Below are 13300 nucleotides of genomic sequence, written 5' to 3' on the forward strand. Positions count from 1 at the left end.
TCTAGGACCAGAGGGTACAGATAGAGTGGATGTGGAGAGGATGTTTCCTATAGTGGGGAGTCTAGGACCAGAGGACACAGATAGAGTGGATGTGGAGAGGATGTTTCCTATAGTGGGGGAGTCTAGGACCAGAGGACACAGATAGAGTGGATGTGGAGAGGATGTTTCCTATAGTGGGGGAGTCTAGGACCAGAGAACACAGTCTCAGAATAGAGATGAGGAGGAATTTCTTTAGCCAGTGGGTGGTGAATCTGTGGAATTCTTTGCTACAGATATGGTGGAGGCTAAGTCATTGGATATATTTAAAGCGGAGGTTGATAGCTTGTCTAAGGTTATGGGGAGAAGGAAGAAGAATGGAGTTGAAAGGGTTAACAAATCAGCCATGAGGGAATAGTGGGACAGAACTAATGGGCCAAATGGCAAATGTCTCTTCCTGTCCTATGCTCCAAAGAGCTATCTTTCCCCTCGCTCCCTCCTTAGTCCATCTGTGGTGATGGTTTAGCCACAAGAGGTGTGTGTGGATCAGTGTAAGGAGAGGCGTGGACTGACTGAACAATTCTGGGAGTCAGACACACCCTCAGCTCAACGGCCAGCAGTTTCCCATCCAGTGAGTAACTGCGTGGACCATTTCCTCATGCATTCTTCTGGTGTTTGTCTTGGCTCAGTCTACGGTCAGTCTGGTGTCCACCCCACCCCACCCCCCACCCACAAGTGGGCAGGTCATCCACAGAGAGGCAGACAGACAGACACAGATGAACACTGTATGTATCTGTGTATGAGAGAGAGATAGAGGCTGTGTGTCAGTGTGAGAGAGACTGTGAGTGTGTGTGAGAGACTGTGTGACTGTGAGAGGGACTGAGTGTGTGTGAGAGACTGTGTGTGTGTGAGAGACTGTGTGTGACTGTGAGAGAGACTGTGTGTGACTGTGAGAGAGACGGTGAGTGTGTGTGTGAGAGACTGTGAGTGTGTGTGAGAGACTGTGTGTGACTGTGAGAGAGACTGTGTGTGACTGTGAGAGAGACGGTGAGTGTGTGTGTGAGAGACTGTGAGTGTGTGTGAGAGACTGTGTGTGACTGTGAGAGAGACTGTGTGTGACTGTGAGAGAGACGGTGAGTGTGTGTGTGAGAGACTGTGAGTGTGTGAGAGAGACTGTGTGTGACTGTGAGAGAGACGGTGAGTGTGTGTAAGAGAGACTGAGTGTGTGTGAGAGAGACTGTGTGTGACTGTGAGAGAGACTCTGTGTGTGAGAGAGACTGTGTGTGTGTGAGAGACTGTGTGTGACTGTGAGAGAGACTGTGAGTGTGTGTGTGAGACTGTGAGAGAGACTGTGTGTGACTGTGAGAGAGACTGTGTGAGTGTGTGAGAGACTGTGAGTGTGTGTGAGACTGAGTGTGTGTGAGTGTGTGAGAGACTGAGTGTGTGTGTGAGACTGAGTGTGTGTGAGTGTGTGTGAGACTGAGTGTGTGTGTGAGACTGAGTGTGACTGTGAGAGAGGTGAGAGGCTGTGTGTGTACCTTCTCCCTCCCTCTCACACTCAGCCCGTGTTCTCTCCCCACAGTTACGTGGCTCTCTCCTTCGACAGTGACGGGGGTTATATGGACATGAACAAGGAGGATCGGCTGGACTACACCCCCATGCTGCAGGCCCGACCCCCACCTGCCTACGCACAGATCGCCCACTCTGACTACGATGGACCCTACCTGCAAGAGAATTACACCCCCACCGGTAACTCTCTGCCCCCACATCCCCTCCGTCGTCCCTTCCTCACCCTCCACTCTCCTCCACTTTCTCTCCCCTCAGCCCCTCACGCCCTCCATTCATCTCGGTCTCCAGCATACCTCGAACCTTATTGTCTAATTGCACTGCACTCTCTCTCTGTCACTGTGACACTTTACTCTGCATTCTCTTTTCCTTTCTGCAATCTCAATGTAGGTGTACAGAATGTCTGGAAGCATGCACATTTAACCCTGGCCTAAGCACAGGACAATTTACAATGACCAATTAACCTACTAATCATAACGGCTTGGACTGTGGGACAAGACCGAACCACGTGGTCACGGGGAGAACGTGCTAACTCCTTAGAGCAGGGGTGTCAAACTCATTCTAGGTCACAGGCCGGATTGGGCAAAATGCAGCTTCATGCGGGCCGGATCAGTCGGACGCGTGCGAACGCAGCTTTTGTTGCCGTTTTTTCAGCCTGTTCTCATGTGTCTCAGTCTCTGCTGTAACTGCAAAGTGTTTCACTTCACAAATTCCGTTTCTTATGAAGAAGACTGCTGAGCAAGCATTATTTTTATGATTGGTATTAACACAATCATATCGCCGGGCCATTAATAATTTAAATAATAGATCTATCTAAAATGATCTCTGGCCCGCGGGCCTTCAGTTTGACACCTATGCCTTAGAGGCAGCTGCGGGGATTAAACCCGGGTTGTGTGTTCTGTAAAGCTTTCTGCTAACCACTATGTTACCATGCTGCCCCACGGTTTCTGGTGTTACCGGGAGCAGCTCTGGCCCCGAACTCCCTCGCTGATGACACCCACCTCCTCAAGCTTGGCCCATGACCGCCATCTAATGGCAGCCAGCCTACAGTGCATGCAACTGGAAAAAAGGTGAAAGATTTAACAATTACACCATAAAACATGGGAGAAGAATTGGCCCATTCAGTCCATCGAATCTGTTCCACCATTCCATCGTGGCTGATTTATTACCCCTCTCAACCCCATTCTCCTGCCTTCTCCCTGTAATTTCTGATGCCGGAACTAATCAAGAACCTGTCAACCACCACCCAATGACCTGGCCCCGACTGCCGTCTGTGGCAATCAATTCCACAGATTCACCACCCTCAAGGCGAAACAATTCCTCCTTATTTCTGTTCTAAAGGGACGCGTTTCTATTCTGAGGCTGTGCCCTCTGGTCCTAGACTCCCCCACTATAGGAAACAACCTCTCCACATCCACTCTATCTGAGTCCTCTGGTCCTAGACTCCCCCACTATAGGAAACATCTTCTCCACATCCACTCTATCTCTGTCCTCTGGTCCTAGACTCCCCCACTATAGGAAACATCCTCTCCACATCCATTCTATCTGTGTCCTCTGGTCCTAGACTCCCCCACTATAGGAAACATCCTCTCCACATCCACTCTATCTGTGTACTCTGGTCCTAGACCCCCTCTATAGGAAACATCCTCTCCACATCCACTCTATCTGTGTCCTCTGGTCCTAGACTCCCCCACTATAGGAAACATCCTCTCCACATCCACTCTATCTCTGTCCTCTGGTCCTAGACTCCCCCACTATAGGAAACATCCTCTCCACATCCACTCTATCTGTGTCCTCTGGTCCTAGACTCCCCCACTATAGGAAACATCCTCTCCACATCCACTCTATCTGTGTCCTCAGGTCCTAGACTCCCCACTATAGGAAACATCCTCTCCACATCCACTCTATCTGTGTCCTCTGGTCCTAGACTCCCCCACTATAGGAAACATCCTCTCCACATCCACTCTATCTGTGTCCTCTGGTCCTAGACTCCCCCACTATAGGAAACATCCTCTCCACATCCACTCTATCTGTGTCCTCTGGTCCTAGACTCCCCACTATAGGAAACATCCTCTCCACATCCACTCTATCTGTGTCCTCTGGTCCTAGACTCCCCCACTATAGGAAATATCCTCTCCACATCCACTCTATCTGTGGTCCTAGATTCCCCACTATAGGAAACATCCTCTCCACATCCACTCTATTTGTGTCCTCTGGTCCTAGACTCCCCCACTATAGGAAACATCCTCTCCACATCCACTCTATCTGTGTCCTCTGGTCCTAGACTCCCCCACTATAGGAAACATCCTCTCCACATCCACTCTATCTGTGTCCTCTGGTCCTAGACTCCCCCACTATAGGAAGCATCCTCTCCACATCCACTCTATCTGTGTCCTCTGGTCCTAGACTCCCCCACTATAGGAAACATCCTCTCCACATCCACTCTATCTGTGCCCTCTGGTCCTAGACTCCCCACTATAGGAAATATCTTCTCCATATCCACTCTATTTAGTCCTGTCAATATTCGATAGTTTTCAATGAGATTCCCCCTCATTCTTCTAAACTCCAGTGAGTACAGACCCAGAACCATCAAACACTCCTCGTATGTTAACCCTTTCATTCCCGAGATCATTCAGGTGAACCTGCTCTGGATCCTCTCCAATTCCGGCATATCCTTCCTTAATTGCTGACAATCCTCCGAGTGTGGTCCGACCTATACCTTATAAAAGCTCAACATTCCATCCCTGCGTTTATATTCCAGTGCTCCGGAAGTGAATGCTAACATTGCATTTGCCTTCATGACCACTGACTCAACCTACAAGTTAACCTTTAGGGAAGCCTGCACAACTTCTGGCAGAACTCAGCAGGTCGGGCAGCATCTACGGAGAGGAATAAAAGCCAAGACCCTTCATTGCGACAACTGCCGGTAGCTCTCTGCCCAAAATGTTGTAGCCTGACCTGCTTAGTTCCTCCAGCACTTTGTGGATTTGACTGTGTGGCTGAGTGTAGCTCTAACGCCAATAACACCACTATAATTGGACAAATCACTGGTGGTGAGCAATCAGCTTCAACAACGAACTCTGGCTCAACATCAGTAAAACCAAGGAGCTGATTGTTGAGCTCAGGAAGGGGAAGGCGGGTGAATCCACCACTCAGTGTGGAGAGAGTTAGCAGCTGGCTGTTATCATATAGACGGCCTGTCCTAGGCCCAACACGTCGATGTAATCAACAGGAAGGCAGTTCAGTATGGAGATAAAGGATCTGTTAATCTGGATCTCTATCAAGTGCAGAATCTCTTGTGTTTACACACAGATAAGACTGGACAACAAAGATGTTGCTTCCTGAATACTTTCAGGTCTGTCTTGTGGATTTTGGACTGCTAATCATAAAATTTCCATGAAATTTCCCCATCATGCACCATTTGTTTGAAATTGCTGATTTTTAAAATTTCAGCTCATAATTCAAGTCAGAGTAACTGATGCCAAGATTAAGAAAGACAGTTTTGTTAGTTCACAAATCAAACAGGTCATCAATGACAGGCAATTGGAAGAACTTCGAGTGGAACTGTAGAAAATTGCATTGAAAGCATTCAAGGATGTTGTTGAAAGTTTTCTTGGCATCGACAGAGCACCGAACTACGTGCAGCTGGCTGACAACATGCTTCAAGCATACAAAACCATGAAATGCAACCTGTCACTAAAGATGTCACCTTGGATATGCCATCTTGCGTGCCATCTTGGACAATGACTCCCATCCACTCCATAATGTACTGGTTAGGCACAGGAGTACATTCAGCCAGAGACTCATTCCACCGAGATGAAACATTGAGCGTCATAGGAAGTCATTCCTACCTGTGGCCATCAAACTTTACAACTCTTCCCTCGGAGTGTCAGACACCCTGAGCCAATAGGCTGGTCCTGGACTTATTTCCATTTGGCATGATTAACTTATTATTATTTAATTATTCATGGTTTTATATTGCTATATTTCTATGCTATTCTTAGTTGGTGCGACTGTAACGAAACCGAATTTCCCTCAGGATCAATAAAGTATGTCTGTCTGCCTGTCATTTTCTGCATTTCCATTTGGTCTTCTTCCCTGCAAATCTTGGCTCTGTCAGTGACAAGCATGGTACAAAGTTGCACCAGGAGATAGCAGTCATGGCTGTCAGATCTGAGAGACAGCACCAGCATCCAGAGTTCAATTCCCACCACTGTCTAGAAGGAGTTTGTATGTTCTCCCCGTGACCTCCAGGGTTCCCTCCCACAGTCCAAAGACAAACCTACCGAGTTGGTAGGTTAATTGATTGTTGTAAATTGTCCCATGATTAAGCGAGGGTTAAATCAGTGGGTTGCTGGGCACGTGGCTTGAGGGGCTGGAAGGGCCCGTTCCACGCTGTATCTCAGTAAATAAACAGTGCTAGTGATGGGGGTTTGATTACTGCCGCTGACTGTAAGGAGTTCATACGTCCTCCCCGTGACCGAGTGGCTTTCCTCCGGGTGCTCCAGTTTCCTCCCACAGTCCAAAGACGTAGGGGTTAGGGTTAGTAAGTTGGCACGCTATGTCAGTGCTGGAAACATGGCGACAATTGAGGGGCGCCCATCGGCACGTCCTTGGACTGTATTGGTCATTAAGCCTCTACCTTCGGAGGAGGCTAAAGCGAGTTGGACCTTGCACATCGACATCCGTGTCGTTATATCACCGACCTGAGCTCAAATCTCACTGCTGTCTGTCAGGAGTTTCTACGCAACTGTGTGGTGCTCCAGTTTCCGCCCACGGTCCAAAGAGGTACCGGTCGTGGGCGTGCTACAGTACGTCAGTGCCAGAAGTGTGGTGACACTTGCAGTCTGCCCCCAGTACTTGCTCAGTCTGCGAGGGTGTTAATGCAAACGTCACCATGATACAGGTGACAAATAAAACAAATCTTTATTCTGTGTGTTTGAAACCCTGCTGCTTTGCTATTGTCTGCTCTCACAGTTTCCCGTAGACCCCCGGCCCCAGGCAGCATTCCTGCTGATTACCTGATGTTTGCTCCCCTGGGGAAGGGACTCTGTAAGCCCCTGTCCCAATCAGAGAGTCATGTTAGTGCCATCCAGCTGTCTGCCCGTGTCTAACTACCGGCTCTGTGTGTGTTCCCCTGAAGAGCAGGAAGTTCCGGAACTCAGGCCTCTGGTCAGTGACTCGCCAGTCCTCAGCTTCGCAGACCTGGTCGGAATCAGTTACCAGGTGGCACACGGAATGGAGTTCCTCTCACTCCGAAACGTAAGTGTGACCTCCTTGCACACCACACACGTGTGAGTGCTTGTGTGGGGGTGTGTGACTGTGTGTGTGTGTGCATGAAAGAGAATGTGTATATATTTGTGTGAGGTAGAGCATTGTGTGTGTGTGTCTATGAGTGTGTCCGTATGTGAGTGTGTGTATGAGTGTGTCTGTATGTGAGTGTGTGTATGTGTGAGTGTGTGTGTGCGTGTCCTGTTTCTGAATTGAATCTTTGCTTCTTATCTTTATCCCTCACTCTCTTTCACATCTTCCGGAAGGTGGGAAAGAGATTTGTTCTGGGTTGTTCTGCTGGACACTGTGGGCATGCTGTGTTGACACCGGAATGTGTGGTGACACTGCGGGCTGCCCCCAGCACATTCATAGGTTGTGTTGGTTGTTGATGTTGTTGATGCAAATGACACATTTTACTGTGTGTATAAATAAGTCCAGTACATTTTACTTGTAATAAATAAACAGGAATCTGGACCTGGACCTACATCTGGATCCGAATCTGGATCTGGATCTAGATCTGGAATCTGTACATCTGGCAAGGTACAGTTAACTGGAGCAGGCAGTCCAGTTGGACCCAATCTCCATGAGATGTCCATCCAATTCCCCACAGTCACGGAGTGGTGGTGGAGCCGAGTCCCAGGAACTGTTACCAGTATCTCTGGCCTCATCCCTTTTCCTACAGCCCCAGCCTGGCCTCCCTCACCCTTCCCACAGACACAAGACCAGCTCAAACTCTGCTGACCACTTCCTGACCCCAGCAACTCCTACACCTATCACCCCTATATCATGGAGGCCATTGGGCCCTCCTTCCCACCCTATCTCATTTCAATCCTCAGCCTGAGGAATCTCAGTGACCATAGATCTCTTTGACACCCCAACCTCATTCCACCTCACTCCAACTTCACCGCGAGCTCACATCTCATTAACTTCATGGCCTCTTCCAGTGCTGCAAGATTCCAAAATTGTCGACATGAGGGCCTAAGTTATAGGGAAAAGTTGGGCAGGATAGGTTTTTATTCCTTAAAAGCTGGAGGCTGATACAGTTTGGTACCAGCAGCACCACAGAAGTAACCAGTCACGGTTGAAATCAATGTCTCAGGGACTCATGCTCTGGACTTTTCCCTCAGGGTTTACTCCCAAAGCCTTCCCCATGAGTGGGTATGGCCAGAAGGCAGCAGAGGTTTGAGATCAGAGCTTTCCTTCTCCTAGATGAGCTGCCAACCACGTTTACCGAGCCCCATCTGCCCAAAGTGACGGGTTTTAAGGTGTAGTAACCTGGCTTTACCTCTTCTCCTGTCAGTGGAAACAGTTCTGCTGGCTGCAATGGTGAAGGCCAGGAGCTAGGCCCGGCTGTCAGGAGCTATTTGAGGTGTAGGTGGTGAGAGCTTGTCCCCAGTACCTCCCCCGGCTATAACACCCTTAGGAACCGGAGTCTGAAAGTGACTGGTAAAAAAGCGCAGGGCGATGTCAGAGATACACAGAGAGCGGTAGGGACGTTAAACATGGTAGAGGCAGATTCTTTACGGACATTTAAGAGACTTCGATATGCACATGGAGGAAATGGAGGGATACATAGGAGGGAAGGACTAGATTGATCTTGGAGTAGGGTAAAAGGTCAGCACATCATTGTGGGCCGAAGGGCCTGTATTCTGTGTTCTATGTTCTATGGTTCTTAAACCTTCCATGAATGGGAGCAGATTTCCTCTATTTACCCTTCTGGCCCATTGTAATCGTATGTCCCTTTGGCCATTTATTCTGTGAACTACGCTCAAGATTCAATTTATTTATCGTGTACTTCAAAACATACAGTGAAATTTGTCACTTTCATCTACAACTAATGCACCTCAGGGTGTGCTGAGGGGGGGCAACTACAGTGGCAGAGCAGTGTACCCACAATGCTCAGCAGATGAATCAATTGCAGGTTTTCTATGAAACAGTCAAGATTCCAGATTGTTTAATGTAAACGAGAGTGAAAAAAATTGTTACCCTGGATCCAAAGCGTCCAAAAAACAAACACAATAAGATAAAGTACACAATAGTAAATAAAATACAATAAATATAAATACATAATATAGCTTATAGATTGATTGTATGTCCAGGAGTGTCTGTAAGGTGACTGACAGGAAATTATAAAGTAGTGGTGGTTGGGGGTGTGGTGGGGTGGGTTAGTGGGTGGAGGTGCTGATCAGCCTCACTGCCTGGGGAAAGTAACTGATTTTAAGTCTGGTGGTTCTGGTGTGAATGCTATGTAGCCTCCGTCCCGATGAGAATGGGACAAACAGTCCATGAGCAGGGTGAGTGGGATCCTTCATGATGTCACTGGCCCTCTCCTGGCACCTTTCTGTATACATGTCCTTGACGGTGGGTGGGCTGGTGCCGGTGATGTTTTGGGCAGTTTTGACTAAACGTTGTAGGGCCTTCCTATCACTGCAGTGCAGTTTCCGTACCAAGAGACGATGCAGCATGTTAGGATGCTCCCTACCATGCATCTTTTGAATTACGTGAGTATAGACGTGCAAGGTCCAGCTCTGTTTAGGAACTGGAGGCGTTGGTGAGCTTTCCTGATTGTGTAGAATGTGACCGTACACTTACCTGAATGTCCTTATGAAATGGTCTTTAACATTACTCTGTCCCCCCTCACTAAGCTTATCCAGTGTTGCTCCTGATGTTGCCAGTCAGCTTCGGGAAAGTAATGAACCAATAATTGTTTTGTTTTGACAGTGTGTCCATCGAGATCTAGCAGCAAGGAACGTCCTCATCTGTGAAGGGAAACTGGCAAAGATCTGTGACTTTGGACTGGCTCGGGACATAGTGAACGATTCTAATTATATTTCAAGAGGAAGTGTGAGTATTGAGGATTAAGACTGAAGAATAGCTTTATCTGTCACGTATATCGTACACGAAGCATACAATGAAATGTTTGTGTTCAGTAAAATCAATGAGGATTGTGCCCGAAGGAACCCACACCTCTTGGCCCAATTCTCAGATTCTGAATCAGGTACATTTCACCAGCATATGTTATGAAATCTGTTGTTTTGTGGCAGCGGTACATTGCAATAAATAATAATAAATATCTATACATTACAATAAGAAATATATATAATAATATTAAATTAAATAAACAATGCAAAAAGAGAGGGAAAAGATATTGAGGTGGTGTTCATGGGTTCATTGTCCATTCAGAAATCTGATGGCGGAGGGGAAGCAGCTGCTTCTGAATCATTGAATGTGTGTCTTCAGGCTTCTATAGCTCCTTCTTGATGGTCACAATGAGAAGAGGGCATGTCCTGGGTGATGGGGTCCTTAGTGATGGATGCCACCTTTTGAAGGCTTCCTCGATGCTAAACATTTCCCTCCACAGACGCTGCCTGACCTGATGAGTTCCTCCAGCAGTTTCTGTGTGATCTGCAAGATTTCCAGCATCTGCACAATCTCTCCTGTTTATTCCATTAGGTATTTCTTTGCAGTAAATTGCATTTCTCTTTGTAATCGTGGTAGATTAGGTCTTGGACTATAGCTGAAAATTGACCAGGATGCTGCCGGGATTAGAGGGCATGTGTTATGAGGAGGGCCGGAGTGAGCTGGGGTGAAGGAGGATGAGAGGAGGATGAGAGGAGGTGTACAAGATAATGCTGCATTAGACTTTGTCATTGTTATTATCTTTTTCAGTTTAATAATTTATGACCTGCAAGTATTTTACGTAGCTGTTTATGTACATGAACAGTTACTGTTTAATATGTTTCCTATTGATCACAGTACTGTCCTTGTCAACATGGAGCGGAGAGCGAGTTTGTAAACCTGGCAGGAGCAAAGGATGTTGGGAATAGCAAGGGTGGGAAACCATGGAAGGGATGTGGGAAGGAATGTCAGGGCCGGTGGGGTGAGGAGGGGGTTGGTACAGGTGCAGATACACCCAGCCCTGAGACAAAATTATTTGATTCCAAACAAACGGTTTATTGATCATTACAGAATGTCTCTTTGGTGCTTCCCGTTCCCTCCCCTCTCCCTTCCTCCTTTCCCAACCATGATTCCCCTCTCCCTGCCCCTTCCGACTCACAGTGCACAACAGAGACCCAGATCAGAATCAGGTTTATCACCACTCACGTACGTCATGAAATTTGTTTTCTTGCAGCAGCAGCAGCAGCAGGACAATGCAATACATAAAGTTACCACAGTACTGTGCACCGTGGCTACGGTGTATTCCTGTGCCTAAGACGTGTGCACAGCACTGTGTCTTCAGTCGCTCAGTATGTTCCCTACTGGTTATATGTGTATGATTCTGGAAGTTTCTCTGGTATCTATGGGGTATAAAGAAGAGCAGGACACATAGCCCCATCATCTTCAGTCTTCTTCTGTTCTCTGTTCTTAACTCTCAGACTTTTGCAGCTCTATGTTTCTAATTCTCTTTGTTCTATTAACACTTAATATAAAGCAGCAAGTTTTGTGCCTCTTTCCAGACTTCTGAAAGAGCTTAGATCAAAACATTAGATTCTAACAATGATACAAGGCACAGGTAGATTGTACAAAGAGAGACTTTTCCCAGGGTGGAACTGGCTACTGCGAGGAGGCAGAATTTTAAGGTGATTAGAGGAAAGTATAGGGGTATGTCAGAGAGTGGTAGGTGTGTGGAACCACTCCAGAGGCAAATACATTCGGGATATTTAAGAGACTCTTAAAGAGGCACATGGGTGATAGAAACATGGACGTTATGTGACTGATCTTGGAGTAGGTGAAAAGGTCAGTAAAACATTGTGGGCCGAAGGGCCTGTGCTGTGTCCTGTCCTCTATGTAACTGTCAGCTGATGTGCTTTTCAGACCTTTTTGCCTCTGAAGTGGATGGCACCAGAGAGTATCTTTAACAACCTGTACACCACGCTGAGTGACGTCTGGTCCTACGCTGTACTCCTGTGGGAGATCTTCACGCTCGGTAAGGAACTCCCCCCTCACCTCATCTTCCACTTGGCTCATTACTGCAAGGTACTACAACTTCGAGCTCCCCAGCTTCAGGTAACTCAGCCCCCACACCTCTTCCAGCATTCTCCTCCCCACGTACACACTGACCTGCCCACAGTGTTAAATACACCAGGGGTCACCAACCTTCTTTTGCACCGCGGACCAGTTTAATATTGACAATATTCTTGTGGACCAGCTGGCAGGCAGGGGATGGGCGGTGTGGGTGTTAATCACGACCGGAATATAGGTGATAAGTCAACTATAGGTCACTTATAAATGGCTAATACACTCAATTTCATTTCTAAAAGGGTTTATCTAATGAATTTAATATTAAACACAGCACATATTTTCCTCACATGAACATAGTGATAAGTCAATTATAACTCACTTTTAAGTCAATAGCATCATAACATTTTAAGTAACGTTTGGATATTAAACACACACTGCATATCCTATTTGTATGAACATATAAAATCATTGCAACACACCAGTGAGAGGACAAGGTAAGGGCCGGAGGTCCCCATACTGGGGTCAGAGCGGTCGCAGTCTGGAGACAGCAACCGACCGAGCGAGGAGTGCGACAGGGCGCGCGCCCACCTGCCCCCCTTGTAGGTAGGTCGGATTTATCGGCCAACAAAAGTTTGGCTCGAGGGATGACTTTCAGTAGATCGCAGCAAGGTAGCTGCTCTGCTACTTACGAAACCTTGAGCCCGAATTAGGTCGTCTGCGAACATTTTAGCACCGGGTTCCTCACGAACATTCGGTGTGCTAAACAGGTTTAGAGGCGGCGCCCATCTGTCCGCGCTCCGGGCCAGTAACATCAACGCCTCTCACCCGCCATGCGAGGCGGCCGGTTACCTGACGCCAACCAGTGATCCCTGGCGCGAGGGTATTACTGCATTTAGGCGACTGATAACCTCGCGTGGGTAATGACCTCACATGTGTTCAAGTTCAACAGTGGGCGTGACAGGGAATGAGGAAAGGTGCAGCTGACTCATATCGTTTCATATCGACACATCATGTCGTTTCTTCACGGCACGATAGCACATGCTTTGCGGCCCGATACCAGTCCACGGCCCGGTGGCTGGGGACCACTGAAATACAGAACATAGAGCTTAGAACAGGAAAGGCCATTCAGCCCACAATGTCTGATCAAGCTGGGGTGGCGGGGTGAAGATACATTTCTACCAAAGGACATGTAAGGCGCTCTTTCTGTCTGCTAAGCCTTGACCAAGATGCAGTGCTTGCTTAGCCCTATACATCCCCCACCCACCCCGCCAATCAGGGTTCACGTGAAGCCATGGGAGCAGGTGGTGGATGGTTGTGTGAGCAGCCGGTGCAGATCACAAGTCCTGGTTATGGGACCCCCGACACCAGGCAGACAATCTCTGAAGAGTATTGATAATGTCTGGGGTCACCCTTCGTGTAAAGACACTGCCCAGAAGAAGGCAATGGCAAACCACTTCTCTAGAAACATTTGCCAGCACTTATCCCAGTCTAAACCTCCTAGCCAAACTGTTCTGACTCCCGCCTG

General features: G+C 47.8%; 1 protein-coding gene across 1 annotated transcript in view; it reads left to right on the plus strand.

Annotated features, from left to right (window-relative positions):
- Positions 1-13300, plus strand: part of pdgfrb (platelet-derived growth factor receptor, beta polypeptide) — a 157609-nt gene that overhangs the window by 126842 nt on the left and 17467 nt on the right. The window contains exons 16-19 of the mRNA XM_059990686.1: positions 1559-1725; positions 6686-6804; positions 9535-9657; positions 11629-11740. Coding sequence (XP_059846669.1) covers positions 1559-1725; positions 6686-6804; positions 9535-9657; positions 11629-11740 — 521 coding nt within the window. The remainder of the gene's footprint in view (positions 1-1558; positions 1726-6685; positions 6805-9534; positions 9658-11628; positions 11741-13300) is intronic.

Source organism: Hypanus sabinus, chromosome 15 (genome assembly GCF_030144855.1).
Source record: "Hypanus sabinus isolate sHypSab1 chromosome 15, sHypSab1.hap1, whole genome shotgun sequence".
Taxonomy (NCBI): Eukaryota; Metazoa; Chordata; class Chondrichthyes; order Myliobatiformes; family Dasyatidae; genus Hypanus; species Hypanus sabinus.